This window comes from Tachypleus tridentatus, chromosome 7 (assembly GCF_004210375.1).
Source record: "Tachypleus tridentatus isolate NWPU-2018 chromosome 7, ASM421037v1, whole genome shotgun sequence".
Lineage (NCBI taxonomy): Eukaryota > Metazoa > Arthropoda > Merostomata > Xiphosura > Limulidae > Tachypleus > Tachypleus tridentatus.
The window spans coordinates 107,177,261-107,202,158 of record NC_134831.1 but is presented as its reverse complement, the minus strand read 5'-3'; the positions used below and the strand labels follow the sequence as shown (position 1 = coordinate 107,202,158).

Sequence of the window (24,898 nt, the reverse complement as noted above, 5' to 3'; positions counted from 1 at the left end):
AAATTTGAAATTGTAATATGTAGTACAGTAACAAAGGCAAGTTTAGGCATGACCTATATTTTTGATGCTGTTGAGATCTGCTTCACATGGTGAGAGAGTTTTTTTGTAGATATCATTATGGTGGTTGTATGACCATACTAATATATTCTGTTAGTTTGATAGTTTAACAGAAGTTTACTTGTGTTACAGACACAGAATCTAGCAGGAAGTTGAGGGAAGAGTTCGCTAAGTCGTGTTTTGAAACATTACTCCAGTTCTCCTTCCTAAGTGGAACTGCTGATACAGAACCACTAGAGGGCAGCACTTTACATGGTGGTGTAGTTAACAAGTTAGCAGTAACATCACTTTTACACCGATTTCAAGAAGTAATAAAGAAGTATGTGGAAGATGAGCGGCTCAGTGGGAAGTGTCCTCTTCCACGGTGAGAGTTTCAAATTATAAGTAGGAGAAATCTCTAACTGAAGTTAATTAGCAACATGTTTAAGTATTTGAATTTAAGAATAAGGTATTTTTAAACTATCTTTACCCTACTAGTGTAACATTGCTTTAAATATCCCTCCAACAACCGTTATTTATATAAGTTTATTCATTTGTTTCAGTCATCGCATGGCAGAGATTTCTTTTGTTCTCAAAGCTGTTGCAACCTTGACTTCTTCACTGAAAAAGGCTCCAGCTGAAAATGGTAAATTTAAGTATAATCTTTCAAAATGAGATATTTCATTTGGTGATATATGTGGCATACTTTCCAGTGTATTATACTCAGATCCTGACATGTCTTTCTTTTTTCATACTAACTCTAACAGTGTCCTCACCTATATTTTTTTTAATAATGGTAAATCCAAACTTGCTTAATGTGATGTTGTGTCCATAGCAGCAAAAAACCTAACCAACCAGTTTTGTCATTAATAAAAACCAAGTCTTGATATGTTTTCTTTATTAATGCTGAGCCTTAATTTGTTTTTTATTGATATTAATGATGCCTGTTGATAACAAAACGTAAGCAATTACCGTATTAACTGAGGTCGTATTTTATTCTCTAGTGGAATGGAGTGTGTGGCAGCAGCTTATTGGTTTGTATCCCCACCTGGTGGATTGTACCACGTCCACCTCAGCCCAGGTCTGCAGATCGTTAAGAGAAGCTCTTCATGAATACGTAAGCCTTCTAAGCCCTCCACATGGTCAGGTGATAAATGGAAACAGTTCATAACATGATTTGGCTTCTACCTGGGACACAATCATTAGTCTGAATAGCAGGCCTTCCCCAGCATAACATTATTCAACAAAATGTGAAACTTCTGTAAATAGGGTTGACTCTACTCAGATTCTGTGTAGAATTTTCAAGTAATCTTATTTTATCCTCACATCATATCAGAATTTAACAGCTCTTTTCCCCATATGGGAAATATTTGTTGGAACTATTCAGTATGTAACCCTAGTGTGCACACATATGTTTGTTTTCTTTGAGCAGAGAATAAACTGTCTGTGAATTATGAGATGTCTAAGAAAACTATTATCAAATGTGATTAAAATTTTGTTTTTTAAACCATCTGTCAGGTACATCCTTCCTTCGTATTGTGAAAACAGTCTGATGAAAATATTCTAGTGAATTCCTCGAGCAATAAAAGACTATAAGAAAAAAACTTGTAGTTTGTTAAGTTAATCCTGTTGTTCATGAAGCAGTTCCTTCCCACTTTGACAACATTTACCTTCTGTTTTCACAACCTGTGTTATAAAATTGTTTGATCATTTCCTTGAGGTTAAAGTTAGGTACTTCACGTTTGAGAGTATATCAGTGGTGGCCACACTTAGATTTAATTCATCATTCATCAAGTCCTTTATTCCACTAAACTAACCATTACAGAAAGTCATTGTGCCAACACTTTCTTCAGTAAAGTCATAGTAGTATTTATATCAACACAATACGTAAGTATAAACATAAGTGATATTACACAAAATTTTGGTATTTACAAAAATTTGTAGAAACTAATCCATTTCAACAACCAGTTCTAGAATGGCATGGAATATAATAACCCATAAGTGGTACTTATATACCACATTTATTCACATAGCCTGTTGTAGATACAGAAATGTTTGGAAAGTAACTGATTTCAACAACCAGTTAGACACGTGTGGGATATAATAACCATTAAGTTTATTTAAATAGTTTGTTGTAGATACACAAGTGAGTGGAAAGTAACTGATTTCAACAACCAGTTAGACACATGTGGGATATAATAACCATTAAGTTTATTCAAATAGTTTGTTGTAGATACACAAGTGTGTGGAAAGTAACTGATTTCAACAACCAGTTAGACACGTGTGGGATATAATAACCATTAAGTTTATTCAAATAGTTTGTTGTAGATACACAAGTGTGTGAAAAGTAACTGATTTCAACAACCAGTTAGACACGTGTGGGATATAATAACCATTAAGTTTATTTAAATAGTTTGTTGTAGATACACAAGTGTGTGAAAAGTAACTGATTTCAACAACCAGTTAGACACGTGTGGGATATAATAACCATTAAGTTTATTTAAATAGTTTGTTGTAGATACACAAGTGAGTGGAAAGTAACTGATTTCAACAACTAGTTAGACACGTGTGGGATATAATAACCATTAAGTTTATTCAAATAGTTTGTTGTAGATACACAAGTGTGTGAAAAGTAACTGATTTCAACAACCAGTTAGACACGTGTGGGATATAATAACCATTAAGTTTATTTAAATAGTTTGTTGTAGATACACAAGTGTGTGGAAAGTAATTTCAACAACCAGTTATATATGTTTTGAATATAACCCATAAGTGGTACTTATATACCAACTTCAGTCACCTAGCCTGTTGTAGATAGACTTGTTTGGAATTTTTTTAAATTTCAACAACCAGTCACCCATCTGTGGAATATAATAACCCATAAATATTATTTATTCACAAAGCCTGTTGTAGATACAGAAGTGTGTGTATAAGTACCTCATTTCAATGAGGTACACACGTGTGGAATATAATATCATATAAGTAGTACTTATATACCACATTTATTCATATAGGTAGTTGTAGATACAGAAGTGTGGAAAATAATACTCTGTAAATAGTGCTTATTTACCTCATTTATTCACATAGCCTGTTGTAAATACAGAAGTTTGTGGAAAGTAACTGATTTCAACGATAAGTTACACATGTGTAGAATACAGTTAACTCTTGTAAACACATATGCTTGTAAGTTTATGAAATATCTTAGTTTTGCATTATAAGGTGACATTATTTTTACTGTGTTTAGATTGTTAAGGTATTATTATATCATGCACTTGTGTATTATCCAGAAAATATAATTACCCCTACATTATCATTTTTATAATTTTTGTATTAAATATTCAAATTGGCTGTAAGAAGTAAATTATATGAAAACATCTCTTTCTTTTTGAGGTGTTCCATGTAACATTAAACCATAAAGTGGTTTTGAAATTTCTGTTTAGCTTTACTTGCAGTTTGTCCTTTTAAAAATTACATGTTTTATTTGTTGCACTACTTCAAGAACATGTGTTTTTCTCACAACTTAGGTAATTTTATTTAGTTTTTTAAGTTCTGCAAATAAATGAATGATTCATTGTGCGATAATGACAGGAGAGGGAGAAGATCAAGATGGTTGGCTGAAAATGTAAAACAGTAAAGATTTCTTTAAACACATTAAGGGTAAACAAAATGTTAGGATTGGGGTATGATTGGTTTTTGCTTTGTTTAACAAAAGTTTAAACCATATTCCATATCTTGAACAACTGATAAATGAAAATTAGATTACAATTTTTCTTAATACAGTCATTTTATTTGAAGTTTAAAAACAATAAGGCTCTCTGACTAAATAAAATTTCCACAAGAATTTTGAAGAAAGGTTAGATAGGTGAGCCACTTACTACTATTTTTTGCAAGTCCTTGTATAGTAGGTAGGTATTAGATGATTAGAAGTTAGCTAATTGTATTTCTCTTTTCAAGAGAAATGATAATAATTTCCCCAGTAATTATAGACTGACTCATTAGTGTTTCAACAGTTGTGAGGAAAGTTTGGGAGTCTGATAAAAGATGATTTACAAAACCATTTAACAAAGTTTAGAATTTGATAGTCAACATGGTTTCACTAAGGGATAATTTTACCTTACAAATCTTTTGACATTGTTTGTTTGAAAAGGTCACTGCTTACACAGATGAAGGAATGGGTGTAGATTTGGGTTAACTAGATTTTCAAAAAACATTTGAAAATGGAGTTCAGTCAAATTGAATTAATGTCACAAGTGGGGTAATTGAGGGTTCAGTTTTAAGACCTTTGCTCTTTTTAACTTGCATCAATTACACAGATGAAAGAATGGTTAATAAATGACTTAACTTGGCTGATGATATTAAGAAAGAATGGTTGTTGCTGCCTGTGAAGAAGATCATGCTGATTTACAAGATCATTTAGTGAATTGGGTGAATAAATGGCAGATGGGTTTTAATTATAATAAATACAAGATAATGCATGTGGGTTATCATAATTTGGTTGGTTTTGAATTTCATACAAAGCTACACGAATTTGGATGGGAATAGCTTTATTAGTGTTATGAAAGAAATGGATCTGATGTAATAGTTGATCAGTCTCTAAAACAATCAAAACAGTGTGCTGTTATTAGCAGCAAGTGCAAATAGGTTTTTCAGTTGTATCTACAGAAATATCGAATTTAAGTCTAAACAGGTTATAATTTCATTATATAAGTCACCAGTTAGGCCACTTTTGGAGTATTGTGTTCAGTTTTTGGCTTCTTACATTTGAAAAGAGTTTAGAGGAGGGTTACTAGAATGGTGCCTGGGATGAAAGAATTATCATACAAGGAGAGGCTGCAATCTCTCAAACTGTTTGCTATTGAAAGTTAGATTGGATCTGATTGAGGTGTTTAATATGGTAAAGGGAATTAATAGTATTTATGCTTCATCTTTTTTATCATGTTTAACTGTGAGAACAGGGGTACTGGGAGAGACAAGGTAGGAGTCATCTTTAACTAAGATTATTTTGCTAACATAGTGGTTGGCCTCTGGAAAGGGTTGCTTTTAAATCTTGTAGAATCAGTGAGTTTAAGAGAAAGCTCGATAACTATATGAATGACAATGACTAATAATAATAATAAAAAAATCCCTAAAATCAATTTAGTTTACCTGCTGGAACAGCCTAGATGAACCAACAGGTCACATATTGTCATCTAATGCATGACTAAATACTCTTCAGTTTGAACTGATGGGAAATGTAGGTGAATAACTTAACACATTTTAAACCAATAAGATTTATACAATTTTTCATGTTACTCTTTCTTAGCATCTTGTAAAAATCAACTTGAAAATTACAGATGAAAATACAACTTTGTGTTTGTAAGATATAAATAACACCAGAAGTTACAAACATTTTCTAAGTAGATTATCAGAAAATGTAACTCGCACTATATTTTTACTTGGTTATATATCAGTTGTATAAGGGACAATGAAATTTGGTCTGTGTTAATAAATTTTCTGTATCAGAGTTTATAAAAAGTGACAATGAAGTACACCTTCCACTAAAGAAAGAAACTGTGTCCACCACTTGTAAGAGATACAAGTGTACTTTTTAACTAATGGATTTGACTGGTGAAGGTGTAGATTCAAGTATTTTCAACTGTACTTTCCAGTCTTACAACAGGAAAACATGAATTCAGTAAATGATTGAAGGATAAAACTATGATGCATGTTGTTCTAACAGTGCAAGCTATTGGAGGTCATGCATGATGTCAGTACATTTTTATGGCAGGAATTGGGCTTATTTTGGTTTAAAAGTTGCAGTGTTACCACAATACTTTGGTTTCACTTCAGTAAATAAAGAATGGTGCATGTTTAATCTATTTGAAAGATTATGGTGGTGGATTTAGTCATCTTACAGCACAATCACTGTACAGAAATGTCAATATTAACAGATACAGAGGAAGATGAATCTAACTTGTAGTCCAAAAAGTACTACACACAGAATAATGAACAGCTGGGTTTGACTGTTGCAGCATTAGGACTAGTAATATTGTCCTAATGAAATTATGAAAATAATTTTATTTTCAACTTGGAGATTAACTCGTAAGAGGTATTACTTACAATGTGTCATGTGTAACTTGATTAATAGCATGTATTTTCATTACTTTACGTGTAACTTTTAGACTTTTTTACTTTTTTAAGTAATCACAATGTGTACTACCTTCGTTTTATGTGTAACTTCTAAATGAAGATAGTCAGACTGGAGATTAATTGACAAGAACACTATGTATTTACATTGTTTAATGTGCAACTTCTAGGAACAAACAATCCATGTTAAAAATCATTTGAGTAGTTTCTATCCATAAATAAGCACACTATCTAACTGATAAAGGTATGAACACCCTATACACTACTATGAAATAAAGAAGGCTAAACCAGCTGTCTACTTTAAATCAAACTTAATAAACCTGTACATTTAAACACTGAAGAGCTCTGTAGAGAACAAATCTTTATGTTCGTACTTTGAACAACATGACATCATCATCTAAATGAAAGTAACCAGAGATATGATGACTAGAACACTGTTGAGGTAGGACCACCTTACATGCCACAAAACTATTCAAAAAGGGAGGTTATACTTCACCAACAGCTCTACTTTCTTGAGAATATAATTCATACAAGGCTCACATGATGTCCAACAAATGAAGACACAATATTTTTTATAAATTCAGACTTTTGTGGGCAAGATCATCTTTACATCATCAACAAACTTTCCAATTCTTCATCAGTATAAAACTTTCTATTATTAAAGATGCTGGGAATCCTTCTGTGAAAGTCCTTTACAATGGAATCAATTACACCACTTGCTTCTCTTCCATTGGTTCTTACAATATCTAGTACTTAGCTAACTTGGGTTGATAGGATGTAGCACTTACTGAACAACCATTCATTAAAAGGTTGGAAAAAAGGGCTAGGGCCCATTCAATATTAAGTAACCACCACCATGATCAAAATCACATTTTCTCGGGTTTTGACTTTTTCCCTTTAGGTCTCTGAAGGGTGGAGTTGGCACCAAACAGCCTACGTTCTCCATGCTTTAGGACGACAAAGCAATCGGGAGGAAGTGCTTGTCGTTCTAAGGTTTCTCGTAACTTCCTTGGTGGATCGAGGTAGTACTAGAAAATAGTAAAACAAGTTGTCATATCAATTAAAACATATTACTAAGCAGTTAATCATGATTCTGGATTACTAGAAGTTACTTTAATTTATACGAGAAATCCATAAATTTTAAATATAGATCATTAATGGAACTTGAGTTAGCATATCAGACAATCACCTATGTTAACATCACTTGGGTTCACCTAACAAATCCCACTGTATATGTCAGGTGGGTCATCACACTGTATTATGTCTCTCAAAAGGTTTGTCAGTTTTAAATATAACTCATAAGCTACTACTGTGTGAAATGTCAGGTGGGTCATCACACTGTATTATGTCTCTCAAAAGGTTTGTCAGTTTTAAATATAACTCATAAGCTACTACTGTGTGAAATGTCAGGTGGGTCCATCACACTGTATTATGTCTCTCAAAAGGTTTGTCAGTTTTAAATATAACTCATAAGCTACTACTGTGTGAAATGTCAGGTGGGTCATCACACTGTATTATGTCTCTCTACTACTGTGTGAAATGTCAGGTGGGTCCATCACACTGTATTATGTCTGTCTACTACCGTGTGACTTCCTTACTGAAAAGCTTATCTACAAACTAGTGACATTTCTTAAACCCTCTTTTTGCAAATTACTTTGTTATGTCACTCAAACTCAGAAAAGTGAGCAAAATCTCTAATTTAGATGTAATTTATCCAATACACATCCATAAATGCTTAAATGTTACTACGTTAGGCCTTGTTATATAATTTACTGTACTAGGTTTCTCCAAAAAAATCTGTTAATTTGTCTTATTGGCAGTTACGATACTAAGCTATTTGAGAATTCTTTGATCTGTCTGGATAATTCTTATCAAGTTATTTCATTAGGACAGTCAAAAAGTCTTACTGTTTGTTACTATATTAAGTTAATTGTAAACTAAATGTTCTTAATAACTCATACTGTTAGTTAATACAGAAGGCCACTCAAGTTAAACTGGCCAATTAGGACTGAATAAACAACACAGTTCTGATTGTGTATATATGTTTGTCCATTCCTTCATTTGTTGAGCAAAGTAATTTTACTGCTGCATTATCAGAAACTCTGATGAATCAAAAGCTGTGTGTATATGAATGAAACAATGCTAAACAAAATGGTTACAACTCTTTTGTATGTCAAATCTGGAAATGAAAAACTATCTGTGATAGCATCTGCTGAAACTGTCAACAAACAATAAGAAAAACTGAATCATTTTGATTCAAATGATCCACCAAACGTGATGGAAATATAGTGTATGGCACTTATGATACACAATAGATTGGTCATATCTAGTGAGCATTTGAATCTGAATTGGATAATATGTTGCAGATGGCATAGTTTGATAATTAGGAACTGCTTTAGACAGCTGAAATCTTGCAAATAGATAATCAGAAGATAAGGATATCTGTATATATATATTTATTAAAGTTTCACCTAAAACATCTTAATTACTTGATCCTTTTAAAAAGAGAAGTTCTCTAACAAGTAGATAGTTACATTTTATTTCTTAGTTCTTTACTGCAAAGTTGATGGCAGATTTATTTTCCAATCTCAAGTAATTGAAATTATGTAGGAATAAATCCAGAGTCAGGCTCTGTAGAATTCAGGGCCAGATACAAAAAACAATAACCTCTTGAAATTAAATATTTTATCCTTTATGTTGACAGGCATCCTGACATTATATTTTATTCTTCATTCCAGTTTATATATGGGAACGAAACTGACCAATATTTAAGAATACAACATTTTACTTTAATTACAATTCATTTTCTCAGTATGTGTAACAAGCAAGTAATTTTTAAGAGAAACTTGCACTTTTCTTGAAAAAGAGAATTTCACTAAAACTAAATAAACTAATTCTTTGTTCCTAGATTCCATGTGATAAAACTAGTAAAGACTTATCACAGTGTGACAGATAAAATATCAAGTGAAAACAAATTCACTCTGATCCTAAAATATAGACAATCAAATATTTACTACTTGCAAGAAACTTTTTGAGAACAATATCTTACTATGCAGAGATTAACGTGATTCATAAAATGGAAATTGAGATTTTATAAGGAACATTAGAAATAGTTACAGATATCTCAAAGTTACTAAGAACTGTAAAACAACATCATTTAAAGGACACATTTAAAGAAATTGTCAAAACAAATGGGAATTTATAAAGAACAATAGGCTAAAAGAAACCATAGAAACACGCGTATACAGAATAAACAATAAATAACATAGTTCACTGTACTTGGCAGAGTTGAAAAAACCATATGATGATATTTAATCTTTTGTTTTCCTTTTCAAGTGCTCCAAATCTAGCTACAGTTAAATGTTTCTTAAATACGAAATTTCATTTAAGTTAATGATTTATTTGATGTTATTTATTATTAAAAGTGAAATAATAATTTTAATAAATACAGTTAAATCAAGTATTTAAAAAGTAAAATATTTTGGATAAAGTAATGAGTATTAAAATGCCATACAATTTTGTTAATGAAGCAATCTTACCCCAAGTAACACTGGTTACATTTTTAACATGTAGTAAGTAAGCTACTCTACTGTTTAGGTTGAACAAAATAAACAGGAACAGCAGACATTACTGTGGCTTAGTATGTGACCAATGAAAGCCCACCCCATATTCGTTTGTTGTTTACACACGTGTCACATAAAGTTGTACCACTGGTAAAAATACCAGATAGTATTGGAAGCTAAACAAATGAGTTATGACAAAGCTAGTAGGGCCATCATCCTTTATTTTTATGAGTTATGACAAAGCTAGTAGGGCCATCATCCTTTATTTTTATGAGTTATGACAAAGCTAGTAGGGCCATCATCCTTTATTTTTATGAGTTATGACAAAGCTAGTAGGGCCATCATCCTTTATTTTTATGAGTTATGACAAAGCTAGTAGGGCCATCATCCTTTATTTTTATGAGTTATGACAAAGCTAGTAGGGCCATCATCCTTTATTTTTATGAGTTATGACAAAGCTAGTAGGGCCATCATCCTTTATTTTTATGAGTTATGACAAAGCTAGTAGGGCCATCATCCTTTATTTTTATGAGTTATGACAAAGCTAGTAGGGCCATCATCCTTTATTTTTTGTGAGTTATGACAAAGCTAGTAGGGCCATCATCCTTTATTTTATGAGTTATGACAAAGCTAGTAGGGCCATCATCCTTTATTTTTTGTGAGTTATGACAAAGCTAGTAGGGCCATCATCCTTTATTTTTGTGAGTTATGACAAAGCTAGTAGGGCCATCATCCTTTATTTTATGAGTTATGACAAAGCTAGTAGGGCCATCATCCTTTATTTTTATGAGTTATGACAAAGCTAGTAGGGCCATCATCCTTTATTTTTTATGAGTTATGACAAAGCTAGTAGGGCCATCATCCTTTATTTTTATGAGTTATGACAAAGCTAGTAGGGCCATCATCCTTTATTTTATGAGTTATGACAAAGCTAGTAGGGCCATCATCCTTTATTTTTTATGAGTTATGACAAAGCTAGTAGGGCCATCATCCTTTATTTTTATGAGTTATGACAAAGCTAGTAGGGCCATCATCCTTTATTTTTATGAGTTATGACAAAGCTAGTAGGGCCATCATCCTTTATTTTTATGAGTTATGACAAAGCTAGTAGGGCCATCATCCTTTATTTTATGAGTTATGACAAAGCTAGTAGGGGCATCATCCTTTATTTTTGTGAGTTATGACAAAGCTAGTAGGGCCATCATCCTTTATTTTTATGAGTTATGACAAAGCTAGTAGGGCCATCATCCTTTATTTTTGTGAGTTATGACAAAGCTAGTAGGGCCATCATCCTTTATTTTTGTGAGTTATGACAAAGCTAGTAGGGCCATCATCCTTTATTTTTATGAGTTATGACAAAGCTAGTAGGGCCATCATCCTTTATTTTTATGAGTTATGACAAAGCTAGTAGGGCCATCATCCTTTATTTTATGAGTTATGACAAAGCTAGTAGGGCCATCATCCTTTATTTTTATGAGTTATGACAAAGCTAGTAGGGCCATCATCCTTTATTTTTATGAGTTATGACAAAGCTAGTAGGGCCATCATCCTTTATTTTTAATGAGTTATGACAAAGCTAGTAGGGCCATCATCCTTTATTTTTAACTGCTGACCAAAGGGAAGACAACTGGCTAGTAACACCTATCAACAAGTCTTTGGCCAACGAATATGGTTGGTCATTACTTTACAACACTCCAGGGCTGGCATGGCCTGCTTGCCACTACAGGAAATAAGAATCACATATTTAAAACTTGGTGGCACCAAATATGTTTGTTCTTTCAGCCATAAGAGAGGTATAACATCATAGAGTATTAACAAGTAGTCCACGAAATAAGGTGATGCAGTGATTTGCCTTTGTTTTTGTTGGGAACTCAAAAATCAGAGATGATTCCAGACAAACTTAGTAGTTTTGCAATAACTCTAGAAAAAAATAACAATACCCCCATGGCTGACATGAATTGCACCCATGGCCCTCAAATCATGATGCAAAAACTGAGAGTTTAAGATCAGCTTACAGGTAAAGATAAGCCCCAAGAATTTTGTCTCAGGAACCGGAGGCAGCAAAACTTCACTGATACATAGTTCAGGATCAGGGTAAATACCCGTTGGGGCAAAAGTGCAAGCAAACAGTTTGAGAGAGAGAGAGAAGTTACAGCTGTTTGCTGTGGTCCACTTCAGTGAAGGATTGAGAGCAGTCTCTAGCTGCTGCTCAATATACCTCATGTTTGACAACTGACATGAGATGTGAAAGTTGTCAACATAAAGCCCATTTGCAACAGTGAGAGGGAGTTATTCAGTGATGACATTAATTTTTATACTGAAAAGTGTGACCTCAAAACACAGCCTTGAGGTACTCCAACTTCCTGTAGAAAAGAACTGGAAAGTATCAAACTCACACAAACTTGGAATCTGCTGTCCATTAAAATTTTTAATAAAATGGGCAAATGGCCACGTAATCCATATATATAGGTCTAGCAAAATGCCATACCTTCATGTTGTATCATAAGCCTTCTTAATGTCAAAGAATACTGATACAAGTTCTTGTCCTTGAGAAAGGCTTCTCTGATTGACGCTTCAAGTCAAATCAGGTGGTCCATGGTGTAACACTGTCGCCAGAACCCACACTGGGTGGGCGAGGAGGTTGATTCGAGGAGCAAACAAGATGAGCATTAACCATCCTCTCTAAGGTCTTACAAAGACAGCTTGTCAAACTATCTGGATGGTAGTTTGAATGAATCTTGGGATCCTTCCCAGGATTAGAGAAAGGTAGGACAATAGCCTGGCATTAGGGGTCAGGAAAAACGTTATCCTACCAGATCTGGTTGAAAACAATCAGAAGTATAGCAAGAGAAGGAGGAGATAGATGGCACAGCATTTCAGAGTGTACATCATAAGGCCCAATGGATGTATTGCCAGACTGTTGAAGGGCCAGTTTGAGTTCCACTTGTGTGAAAGGACAATTACAGTCATAGAGACAATCAGCTCAAAAGGAAAGAGGTAATTGCTCTGCCCAAGTCTTGATGGCAAAGAAGGTGGAGGAAAAAGCAGATGTGCCAGATACCTGGCAAAAGCTTTCACCTAGAGTATTGGTGATGCTCTGGGTATCAGGTACTTCCTGACCCTCAGAGAGCAAGATCAAGAGAGGGACAGAATTATATTGCCCACTGACCTTTCGAATGTTGCCCCATATGACTTTGGAATTGGTGGTAGAAGATTTTCTGGTTGTGAACTTAATCCAAGATTCCTCTGGCTTTGACATCTTACCCACCAAGCATGTGCACAGGCCTGCTGGAAAGCGATGAGATTCGAGAGTGTGAGATATTTATGAAAAGTATCCCAGGCCTGTTTTTGAGCCTTCCGTGCCAATGTGGCAGGCAGAATTCCATCAAGGACAAGGATATTGTTGAAAATGTGTCAAAGTATTAAAAATACATTGAGCAGCTGCTTGTATAATACAGTCAATTACTGCTGCCACAGAGTCATCTCTTGATGGCTTACAGAGGATGGCAGGATCAAGTTCTGCGAGAGGAGTGAAAGAGAGCCAGTTTGCTTGATCCAGCTTCCACCTGGGTATGCAGGTTGGGTGGCATCAACCACCGACCAGTCTCTTTCAAAATTATAGGAAAATGATCACTGCCTCATGGATTATTGCCACCCTCCATGAAAATGGGAGAATAATGAAGGGGAGCAAATTGAGAGATCAATACCAGTAAAGGACTGACTAGGTGTATGAAAATAAGTAGAAGAACTAGTATTGAAAAGAGAAAGGTTGTGATCAGAGAGCATACGCTCTACAGAGCAACCCTCCTATCAATATCAGCACTTCCCCAGAGGGAATGATGTCCATTAAAGTCCCCCAGGATTAGAAAGGGAGAAACAGCAACTGGTCAATGAGAGCATCTAGGTTTGATTGATCATATGTCTGTCCAGGCGACAGGTATAGAGAACAAACAGTGATGGTATGACCCAAGGAAACACAGATGGCTACAGCCTCCAAGGGTGTGTCGAGTGGCAGACAAGGTGGGCACATGCTGATCAACCAACAGTGCCACCCCTCCATGCAATCATCCATCACACAGTCTGTCATTTCTGTACAAAGAAAACTGCTGAAAGGTGACTATATCGGTTTCAGAAATGTTTCTGGTAAGGAAAGACATACAGGATGGTAGGAAGCAATCAGTGTTTTGATGTCATCCAGATTAGAACGTAAACCTCAACAGTTCCATTGTATTAAAGGTGGTCATTTTTATTTACGTGTACGCAAATTGGGTGGAGAACCCTTCTGTTTATGACCATGTCTTCTTTCTTTACTTACCTTATTCGAGGGAGTTCTTTTGACCTCCATGGATCCTGCCCTTGGTCTATTGTGCAGGTCTTTGCTGTCGGAAAGGGATTTCAGTGACTGAGGACGTGAACGAATAATCGTTTTGCATCTTGGTGTGGGAGTGGAAGATGTATCCAAGGAAATGCCTGTACCCAGAACCAAAGGAAGAGGATCTTGGGATTTTTTGGAGTGTACGTAAGGGACAGAGATGGGCGTTGAAATGGATTTATTAACTTTTTTAACCATGGAGGTCAAAAGACTCTTCATTTGTTTGAGAATGAATCTTTTGGAGGCACAGAGAGATCTGTCTACACTCCCACTGTAGTTGTGGAATGAAGCGCAACAGCATACATCCAAGATTAATTGGTGGACAGCAACTTTTGAGCCTCAGAATAAGTAATGTTATGAATCATTTTCAAATGCTGCACCTCTTTTTCTTCAAACCATTTTGGGCAAGAACGAAAGTAGGATGGGTGAGAGCCATTGCAATTGACACAATGAGGGTCCAATTCACACTCTCAGGCATCATAGTCCTTGTCACTGCAACGAGTAAGGAACCACAACATGATGTCTTTGGGTGAGTGAACCACTGACACTGGAAACATTGGAGAGGGTTTGAAATGTATGGCTGTACACTGCAATTAAGATAACCTGTTTTAATGGTGGCAGGTGGACATGGTGATGTAAATGTCAGAACGAGAATAATTCCATTTTTGTAGGTGGTGATATGCCTCACTGCAGAAATTCCTTGAGTGGAGAAACCAGCGAGAATCTCTGACTTGAGGATGCTCTTCAAATCTCTCTCAACAATAACTCCTCATGATGAATTGCAAGTATCTCACAAACTCCTGTCACTAAATGGTTCTATAATGACAAGTGCCACAGAAACTTCCGTCACTAAATGGTTCCTGATATACATTTTGTACTTGTTCAACATATCCAGAAATAAGATTAACACAGCACGTACATACACACACTAACTATAGTGCTTACCTCATTACTTAACCTAAAAGTTCCCCAGTGAATGGCGACACTGCATTTACTCTGAACATCTTCATGGATTCTCACAGCTTCATGAGGATCAATATGCTGGTATTTCAAGAACCACCTACAGAAGTACAGAAACAATTTCAACCATGTAGTCACACTACATCACAATCTCAAACAATTAACAATAGTTCATGATGATACCTACTTCAGTTGCTACTTTGAAAAACTGTATAAATATACAACACTTCTACCTCCTACCAAAACTTAAGATAAACTATCACAGAAACCATGCTAACTCAGTTTGAGTAGTTTGATGTAACAGTGAACAGTTTACAATATACCAAAGTGTTAGTATCAGCTATTTCTTACTGTTCCAGAATGAACCTCCAAACAACAAAGTTGATGCAACACACAATTCATTACAAAGATAATAAAACTATACTTATACTGAGTCTCCCATACTAATCTATAACACACACAAGTCATGACAGAGATAATGAAAACACAAGCTTTACTTTCTCAGTAAAACACTGTTCCAAAGCTAGCATTGTATCAGTAATTTTAAGCAGAAAGTTATTCATTTTTCAGTTAGAAGTAAACGATCATTTGGAAAGTGAAATACTAAAGCCAGCTGTATCTGTTCAGTATCAAAGTGAAATACTAAAGCCAGCTGTATCTGTTCAGTATCAAAGTGAAATACTAAAGCCAGCTGTATCTGTTCAGTATCAAAGTGAAATACTAAAGACAGCTGTATCTGTTCAGTATCAAAGTGAAATACTAAAGCCAGCTGTATCTGTTCAGTATCAAAGTGAAATACTAAAGCCAGCTGTATCTGTTCAGTATCAAAGTGAAATACTAAAACCAGCTGTATCTGTTCAGTATCAAAGTGAAATACTAAAGCCAGTTGTATCTGTTCAGTATCAAAGTGAAATACTAAAACCAGCTGTATCTGTTCAGTATCAAAGTGAAATACTAAAGCCAGTTGTATCTGTTCAGTATCAAAGTGAAATACTAAAGCCAGCTGTATCTGTTCAGTATCAAAGTGAAATACTAAAACCAGCTGTATCTGTTCAGTATCAAAGTGAAATACTAAAGCCAGTTGTATCTGTTCAGTATCAAAGTGAAATACTAAAGCCAGCTGTATCTGTTCAGTATCAAAGTGAAATACTAAAACCAGCTGTATCTGTTCAGTATCAAAGACAGAGTTACAAATTTGATGTTGCATGTGTGTAATTTACTACGTAACAATATAACTGGTACTACTGTCATGTAATTAGTACATTTCGGATAATCTAACACAGTTAAGCTCTCATAACATCAAACAGTTCTTGAACTGCTCTAACATTAATTTTATTTATGAAACTGAAGAAAATAGTAAAATGTTTTTTTTTATATAATAAATCAGTGTATCAGATAACCATTTCACACATTGGTCTATCATAAGCAAACATATACAGTCTTTAATATATATTTTGACAGTTTTATTTTGAACTCCTTTAAACACAGAACAGTTAAGACAGTGATGAAATTCAAAAGATGAGAAAATTCTTGTTTTCCAAGCTATTTAGTGAAACTATGCAGTAAGTATAAATTTTGGTTCAAGTATTTTAAAGAGTTCAGAAATTTCACAAATTAAGAAAAAAAATATTTTACACAACCCAAAAACAGAGAGCTAATTAGGTGAATCTTCCAGTTGCACAAAACAAAGTAATCTGCTACCTTGGTTCATAAGCACCAATAGGTATAGCTGATACATCAAATGGACCATACATCTGACCAATTTGCTTAAAAACTTCACAGTAACCAGTATCTCCAGCAAAGAAGAACCTAGAAGAAGGCCCAATAACACACCAGCTTCCCCAAAGTACCTGTTAAGCAGAAAATATTTGTTTAAATTTACTAAAATTGTCTATCTTAAGAATATTAGGTACAAATATTTATTTTTCTGAAATACTAAAAAACTAGATTCCATAATTCACAAAATATCAATATCTGTGAGCTGTACTATCTAATAAATGCATACTTAATATATGCGTGTATAATAGATGTATTTTTATTATAATAAGGAGGAGATACATTTCTTGGAGTTGTATCAGAAAACTAGATTTCACATTTTTTGGATACATTAGATAAATTGCAATACAAAAAATGCTAATCAAATATTTCAAAGAAATTTTTTTTTCATGAACATAAGAAGGTTTATCAATCTTTTTGTATGATCATTACTGTCACATTTCTACAAGATTTGGACAAGAAACTAAAGATGTTTTATCTTACACCAAAATATATCTGTATATAACCAAAGAAAATGGTGAAATTCTGCAGATTCTCAACTGTACTAAGTACCAGAAATCATTTTCTAATTGGTACTAATACCAAAATTCATTTGTTATATTTTATGATTACACACATTTTTATTTTTCACAAAATAGGTCCACTTCACCCAGCTGAGTATCTCTACTGTTTTATTGACTACCTTATAATTTAGAACACAAGTTTGTCTTCAGGTAAATTAAGATTATTATATATAAAATTTTAGAATATACTCTATAACATAGTAAACTCAAGTACACAACCATATAAGAAAAAGTAAACAAAAAATACAAAGAAAATAATTTATTGTTAAATAAAAAAAAGCTATGTATGACTGGCTATTGAACTCAAAAACAGAAACCAAACAAGGCAGGGGTGGAGAGTGGAGAAATCACTTGACTGGTTAATAAGTATACAGCAAACTAAGCTATCTTGACTTTATAAGAATAAAATTCTTACATTACTGGCTTCCTCACAAGCAAGAATTAGAACCATAAGATGTTACTCTATTGTAAAATAGTCATAAAAGCAATATTTTAAAGTTAATCAAATGTAGAGCATAATGATGAAAGCTGAAATTATTTTATATAACTTTTCAACAGACAAGGTTGATTAGATGAAGTCCACAATGTACAAGGGTAAAAAAATAACAATCAAAATATATCCATTTTTGATACGTTATACAAATGAAATATAAAAACTCAAAATGGTAAAATGTATTTTTAATCTTAACATGAACATCATTTTGCACTCAGCTCAGTCAGAATCACTCAAAATGATAAAATGTATTTTTGATCTTAACATGAAAATCATTTTGCACTCAGCCTAGTCAGAATCACTCAAAATGACAAAATGTATTTTTAATCTTAACATGAAAATCATTTTGCACTCAGCCTAGTCAGAATCACTCAAAATGATAAAATGTATTTTTAATCTTAACATGAAAATCATTTTGCACTCAGCCTAGTCAGAATCACTCAAAATGACAAAATGTATTTTTAATCTTAACATGAAAGTCATTTTGCACTCTGCCTAGTCAGAATCACTCAAAATGACAAAATGTATTTTTAATCTTAACATGAACATCATTCTGCACTCAGCCTAGTCAGAATCACTCAAAATGACAAAATGTATTTTTAATCTTAACATGAACATCATTTTGCACTCAGCCCAGTCAGAATCACTCAAAATGATAAAATGTATTTTTAATCTTAACATGAACATCATTTTGCACTCAGCCCAGTCAGAATCACTCAAAATGATAATGTATTTTTAATCTTAACATGAAAATCATTTTGCACTCAGCCCAGTCAGAATCACTCAAAATGATAAAATGTATTTTTAATCTTAACATGAAAATCATTTTGCACTCAGCCCAGTCAGAATCACTCAAAATGATAAAATGTATTTTTAATCTTAACATGAAAATCATTTTGCACTCAGCCCAGTGAGAATCAGATCCAACTCCATAAATCTTTAGTAAAAATATTTAATTAAAAATAACTGATATTTTGTGTATAAAAAGTGTTTAGTAAAAGCTTGACACATAAATAATAATAGGAATGGTTTCATGTTACCTGCTAGTGACATGGTTATTTAACATGGCAAAGTTTGAAGAGAGGTAATTAATAAAAATATCAAGAGATTCAATTTATTTCACCCTAAATAGCAAATACAGAAACTTATCACAGGATTCAAACAATATATTTACAATTAGCATTCAGACAACAATGTACATACAAGTTAACAAAAGTAAACTTACCAACCCTAGAATACAACATAATTTTCTCTTTAGTCTGCACATATGAACATTACATAGTTTGTATTATATATAAATATAATGTTTGTTGTTCATCCATAATTTTCTATTTGGTTTGAACATAGGAACATTACACAGTTTGTATTGTATGTAAATATAACAACAATGTGTGTTGTTCATCCATAATTTTCTATTTAGTTTGAACATAGGAACATTACACAGTTTGTATTGTATGTAAATATAATGTTTGTTGTTCATCCATAATTTTCTATTTAGTTTGAACATAGGAACATCACATAGTTTGTATTGTATGTAAATATAACAACAATGTGTGTTGTTCATCCATAATTTTCTATTTGGTTTGAACATAGGAATATTACACAGTTTGTATTGTATGTAAATATAACAACAATGTGTGTTGTTCATCCATAATTTTCTATTTAGTTTGAACATAGGAACATTACACAGTTTGTATTGTATGTAAATATAACAACAATGTGTGTTGTTCATCCATAATTTTCTATTTAGTTTGCACATACGAACATTACATAGTTTGTATTGTATGTAAATATAACAACGTGTGTTGTTCATCCATAATTTTCAATTTCGTTTCATCTCTCGTCTCTCTCCTTTTCTCAATTTGTATTCTCATTTTCTTCACTCTCGTTTCTTCCTTTCCTTGTGTGAGTTTTGCTGCATCAATTAGTGCTCTTATTCTCTCTATTTTTAGTCTCTCCTTTTCTCAATTTGTATTCTCATTTTCTTCACTCTCCTTTCTTCCTTTAGTTGTGTGTGTTTTGCTACATCAATTAGTGCTCTTATTCTCTCTATTTTTAGTCTCTCCTTTTCTTAATTTGTATTCTCACTTTCTTCATTCTCCTTTCTTTCTTTCGTTGTGTGAGTTTTGCTACATCAATTAGTGCTCTTATTCTCTCTATTTTTAGTCTCTCCTTTTCTCAATTTGTATTCTCATTTTCTTCACTCTCCTTTCTTCCTTTGGTTTCATGAGTTTTGCTACATCAATTAGTGCTCTTATTCTCTCTATTTTTAGTCTCTCCTCTCTCTCCTTTTCTCAATTTGTATTCTCATTTTCTTCACTCTCCTTTCTTCCTTTATTTCATGAGTTTTGCTACATCAATTAGTGTTCTTATTCTCTCTATTTTAGTCTCTCCTCTCTCCTTTTCTCAATTTGTATTCTCATGTTCTTCACTCTCCTTTCTTCCTTTGGTTTCATGAGTTTTGCTACATCAGTTAGTGCTCTTATTCTCTCTATTTTTAGTCTCTCCTCTCTCTCCTTTTCTCAATTTGTATTCTCATTTTATTCACTCTCCTTTCTTCCTTTGGTTTCATGAGTTTTGCTACATCAATTAGTGCTCTTATTCTCTCTATTTTTAGTCTCTCCTCTCTCTCCTTTTCTCAATTTGTATTCTCATTTTCTTCACTCTCCTTTCTTCCTTTGGTTTCACGAGTTTTGCTACATCAATTAGTGCTCTTATTCTCTCTATTTTTAGTCTCTCCTCTCTCTCCTTTTCTCAATTTGTATTCTCATGTTCTTCACTCTCCTTTCTTCCTTTGGTTGCATGAGTTTTGCTACATCAGTTAGTGCTCTTATTCTCTAATATAACTTTTAACCTGAGATGAAATCCTCTTTCTATCTATTCAGTAAAATTACCTAAGATGATTGTATAGTTTAATTGTAGTCTCTACACTATTTGCATTACTTCTACAGTTGTGGATATATAGGTTTTCTTATTTCTGCTGTTGTTCACGTTTTTTTAAAGCATCAACTATTTCTGTATAATCCTTGCTGTAGCTTTCCAATTGTCAAAATAATGAAGGCTTATTCTTCCTAATATTATATATACATAGTAGTAACAGTATTTAGTAAGTAGGTTGAACAATATGGGACACAGGTTAAGGATTCTTAAACAGCAAGAGTCTGTGGCTTGTTAATGATAAACTAAAAAATAAGCAATATGTATTCCAGCTATTTTCAAAATTATACACATACATACACATCTTTGAACTTGTTAAACACATGTGCAACAAATTCTTTACACTATAAAACCAGACACATCATAAACACTGTGTATGGTTCACTTCTTGTGAAAGGTCCACTTAGGCCTATTTAATAGCTTTAGAATTTCAGTTAACAAGACGAACTACTTTTCTATGTTTCTATCACATTAGTACACCACGTATAATTCACTTACAATTGTAGCATGAGTTATCATGGTTATTTATTGCTCTTTAAGTAATTGTCTTGTCATTCTACTTCAGATATCCTCTATTCCTTTAGTCAAAGTGCACTCAGGCTGGTCCAATTGCTTTAGAACTCACTTTAATCAAATAAACTATACTTCTTGTCTCTTCCAAAGCTGTTAGTTTTACTCTAACACATTAATTTTTAGACCTATATTTACTGTTAGGCCTTTCACTCCTATGGCAGTTAATTTTATGCTTAACTTTTCTTTGGCCAAACGTCTACTTCCTGTGACGTTATTTTCTCATCTGCTGTTCCCAATTGTCTCACACTATTTATATATTTATCATTAAACCCTTAAACAGCAGAAATGTTGTACATAACAGCATGAACTGATGACAGCTGCTTCTTAAGGAGCTAACCTTCTAGAAATCTCTGTATTCTTGATGTCAATAAATTTCAATAGCCTCAAATTCAATGAATTATAAACCTAGTTTTTAATAATTCCCTGTTTCCATTACCAGGAACCAGACTGCTGCCTTCCTAAATTGTCAGTGGACAATGAAAAACTATTATGATTTACATGTGAATATTTTGTCAGTTTCTTTTGTTGTTGTTTTTTAATCCAACAGACCAAGATAGTTTTCATAGCACATCACTAGTTCATGTACAGAACATTGAAATGCTGATTTAAATTTAAATTAATACATTGTAAATACATGGAAAGCTTCACTATTTTGTTCTTTCCTGAAATAAAAAAAACAGAACTTACCTTGTTATCATCTGAAACAGTTCGTTTTGACCAATGCTGTGTTGGTGTGAAGACAAACGAAATGTGACTGAAGTCAGGAAGACAATTTTCTTCCCACCAATCTAACTCCACCACATTGTCACAACCCACCTGATTCATCCAAGGAAGTAGTCCCATTGGTACAAACCATCGTAGATCAGACCCAAACCTATTAAAAAGGACAAACACTACATATTTCAAGAGTTTCAAACTAGTACCATTTGCAAACTTTAGATTCTTTTATAACAGTTCAGATACAGTATAACATTAAAGACAAAGGGTTGATGGTAAGAATTTACATTATATTATTTTATAACGACAGTTCAGACACAGTAAAACATTAAAGAAAGTTAAGGGGCTGATGTTAAGACTGTACATTATATATTGTTATAACAACAGTTCAGATACAGTAAAACATTAAAGACAAAGGGTTGATGGTAAGAATTTACATTATAGTTTTTTACAACAACAGTTCAGATGAAGTAAAACATTAAAGTTAAAGAGTTGATGTTAAGACTGTACATTACATTTTTTATAACAGCTCAGATATCAACCCTTTAAACACTTCTCTGTGCAAACAACTGTTACATTCAATATTTAATTGAACATCTTTACTATAAATTTCTTTAACTTAACACTATAGTGTATGTTGTGAGTTGCAGCTTTATGTTATCTAAGTTTTATAAATTTCTTTAACTTAACACTATAGTGTATGTTGTGAGTTGCAGCTTTATGTTATCTAAGTTTTATAAATTTCTTTAACTTAACACTATAGTGTATGTTGTGATTTGCAGCTTTATGTTATCTAAGTTTTATAAATTTCTTTAACTTAACACTATAGTGTATGTTGTGAGTTGCAGCTTTATGTTTTCAAAGTTTTATAAATTTCTTTAACTTAACACTATAGTGTATATTGTGAGTTGCAGCTTTATGTTATCTAAGTTTTATAAATTTCTTTAACTTAACACTATAGTGTATGTTGTGAGTTGCAGCTTTATGTAATTTAAGTTTTATAAATTTCTTTAACTTAACACTATAGTGTATATTGTGAGTTGCAGCTTTATGTTATCTAAGTTTTATAAATTTCTTTAACTTAACACTATAGTGTATGTTGTGAGTTGCAGCTTTCTGTTATCTAAGTTTTATAAATTTCTTTAACTTAACACTATAGTGTACATTGTGAGTTGCAGCTTTATGTTATCTAAGTTTTATAAATTTCTTTAACTTAACACTATAGTGTATGTTGTGAGTTGCAGCTTTATGTTATACAAGTTTTATAAATTTCTTTAACTTAACACTATAGTGTATGTTGTGAGTTGCAGCTTTATGTTATCTAAGTTTTATAAATTTCTTTAACTTAACACTATAGTGTACATTGTGAGTTGCAGCTTTATGTTATCTAAGTTTTATAAATTTCTTTAACTTAACACTATAGTGTATGTTGTGAGTTGCAGCTTTATGTTATACAAGTTATATAAATTTCTTTAACTTAACACTATAGTGTATGTTGTGAGTTGCAACTTTATGTTATATAAGTTTTATAAATTTCTTTAAGTTAACACGATAGTGTATATTGTGAGTTGCAGCTTTATGTTATCTAAGTTTGAATTCCTTTATTTCAAAAGTAGTATTTAAAATAACTATAACTTTAACTATAATGTCACGTGACCAACAAGCTATGAAAATTCTCTATTCCAAAATGCTCCATAACCTAACTTGTACACTTTAAGTACTTCTAAATGAATGAAATTGAAACAGATGTTTTCAACCCCTGACAGGTGCCACACCCACTTTCAGCAGATTTGTTTCAGCTTTGTAGCATACATGTAGATGTTACATACACATGTTTATAGGCATTATAAAGAGCTCATTTTACACTTTAATATAGAAAACAGTTGTCCTAAAATTTGTACAGTTTTCATTGAGAAGTACATGTAATTAACTATAGTACTGTTGACTGTTTGATTAATTGTAGCACTTTTGTTTGTTTCTTACCTAAACAGAGTTTAAATAGTTTTAAAGATCTTATTATATTTTAGTTAATAATGTATTAGTTATGTTTTGAAATGCATAATTAAAAGGTTTAAATAATTTTAAGATACATCACACTTTCTGTCAGTTCTAAAAAAAGTATGAAACTATTAGGTACATGAAGATTTTGCTAAAGGGTTGCACATGTCTGCCAAACATTAATATGACTTCTGGGTACCATTTATTCTTCATTTTGACAAGTAAATGTATCAAATACAATGAAATAATAAAAATTAGGAATTACATACCTTTTAATTTTGTAGAATATCTTTAAAATATTGTTTTGGTTATATTAGATGGGTTAGTGATATGGTAGAGAAAATGACATACAAACATACTGTTTACAAACTTTTGATATTCACTTAGATGGTTATAAGATGAAGATTATTTATATAACTTAAAATGAAAAATCACCTCGCACTTGAACTATTTCAACAGTTTGAGTGCAAATAAATACCACAGATAAATAATATTATTAAGAAGACAATTTTCTGATGTATTCTGCAGTTCAGTCTCATTATGCTACTCAATGTAATCAATTAAATTCTAACTACAAGTAAGACTGGGTGATTTAAATGATTAACTAATATAATTGATTACTCATGAACAGCAGTTACTCTGACCAGTCACATAAACTAAATGATTATTTAAAATGATGAGTAAATTGAATTGGTTTAGTCCAAGTGACCAACCTCAAACATTTTGTACTCATTGTTTTTATGCTATAACTTTTAAATTAGTATGTATATCTTCACAAACTTTT

General features: G+C 32.7%; 2 protein-coding genes across 5 annotated transcripts in view; one reads left to right on the top strand and one right to left on the bottom strand.

Moving 5' to 3' along the window:
• mon2 (Mon2 homolog, regulator of endosome-to-Golgi trafficking) overlaps positions 1-1,543 on the top strand; it is a 130,102-nt gene extending 128,559 nt beyond the window's left edge. For all 4 annotated transcript variants that reach the window (XM_076513447.1, XM_076513444.1, XM_076513445.1 and 1 more), the window contains exons 34-36: positions 190-421; positions 600-682; positions 1,041-1,543. In XM_076513447.1, the coding sequence (XP_076369562.1) occupies positions 190-421; positions 600-682; positions 1,041-1,207 (482 nt within the window). In that variant the 3' untranslated portion in view covers positions 1,208-1,543. The remainder of the gene's footprint in view (positions 1-189; positions 422-599; positions 683-1,040) is intronic.
• Positions 1,544-6,300: 4,757 nt separating this feature from the next.
• LOC143256344 (N-acyl-phosphatidylethanolamine-hydrolyzing phospholipase D-like) overlaps positions 6,301-24,898 on the bottom strand; it is a 40,714-nt gene continuing 22,116 nt past the window's right edge. Inside the window, 4 exon segments of the mRNA XM_076513443.1 lie at positions 6,301-7,190; positions 15,043-15,157; positions 16,759-16,907; positions 22,087-22,273. Of these exon segments, the coding sequence (XP_076369558.1) occupies positions 7,029-7,190; positions 15,043-15,157; positions 16,759-16,907; positions 22,087-22,273 (613 nt within the window). The 3' untranslated portion in view covers positions 6,301-7,028.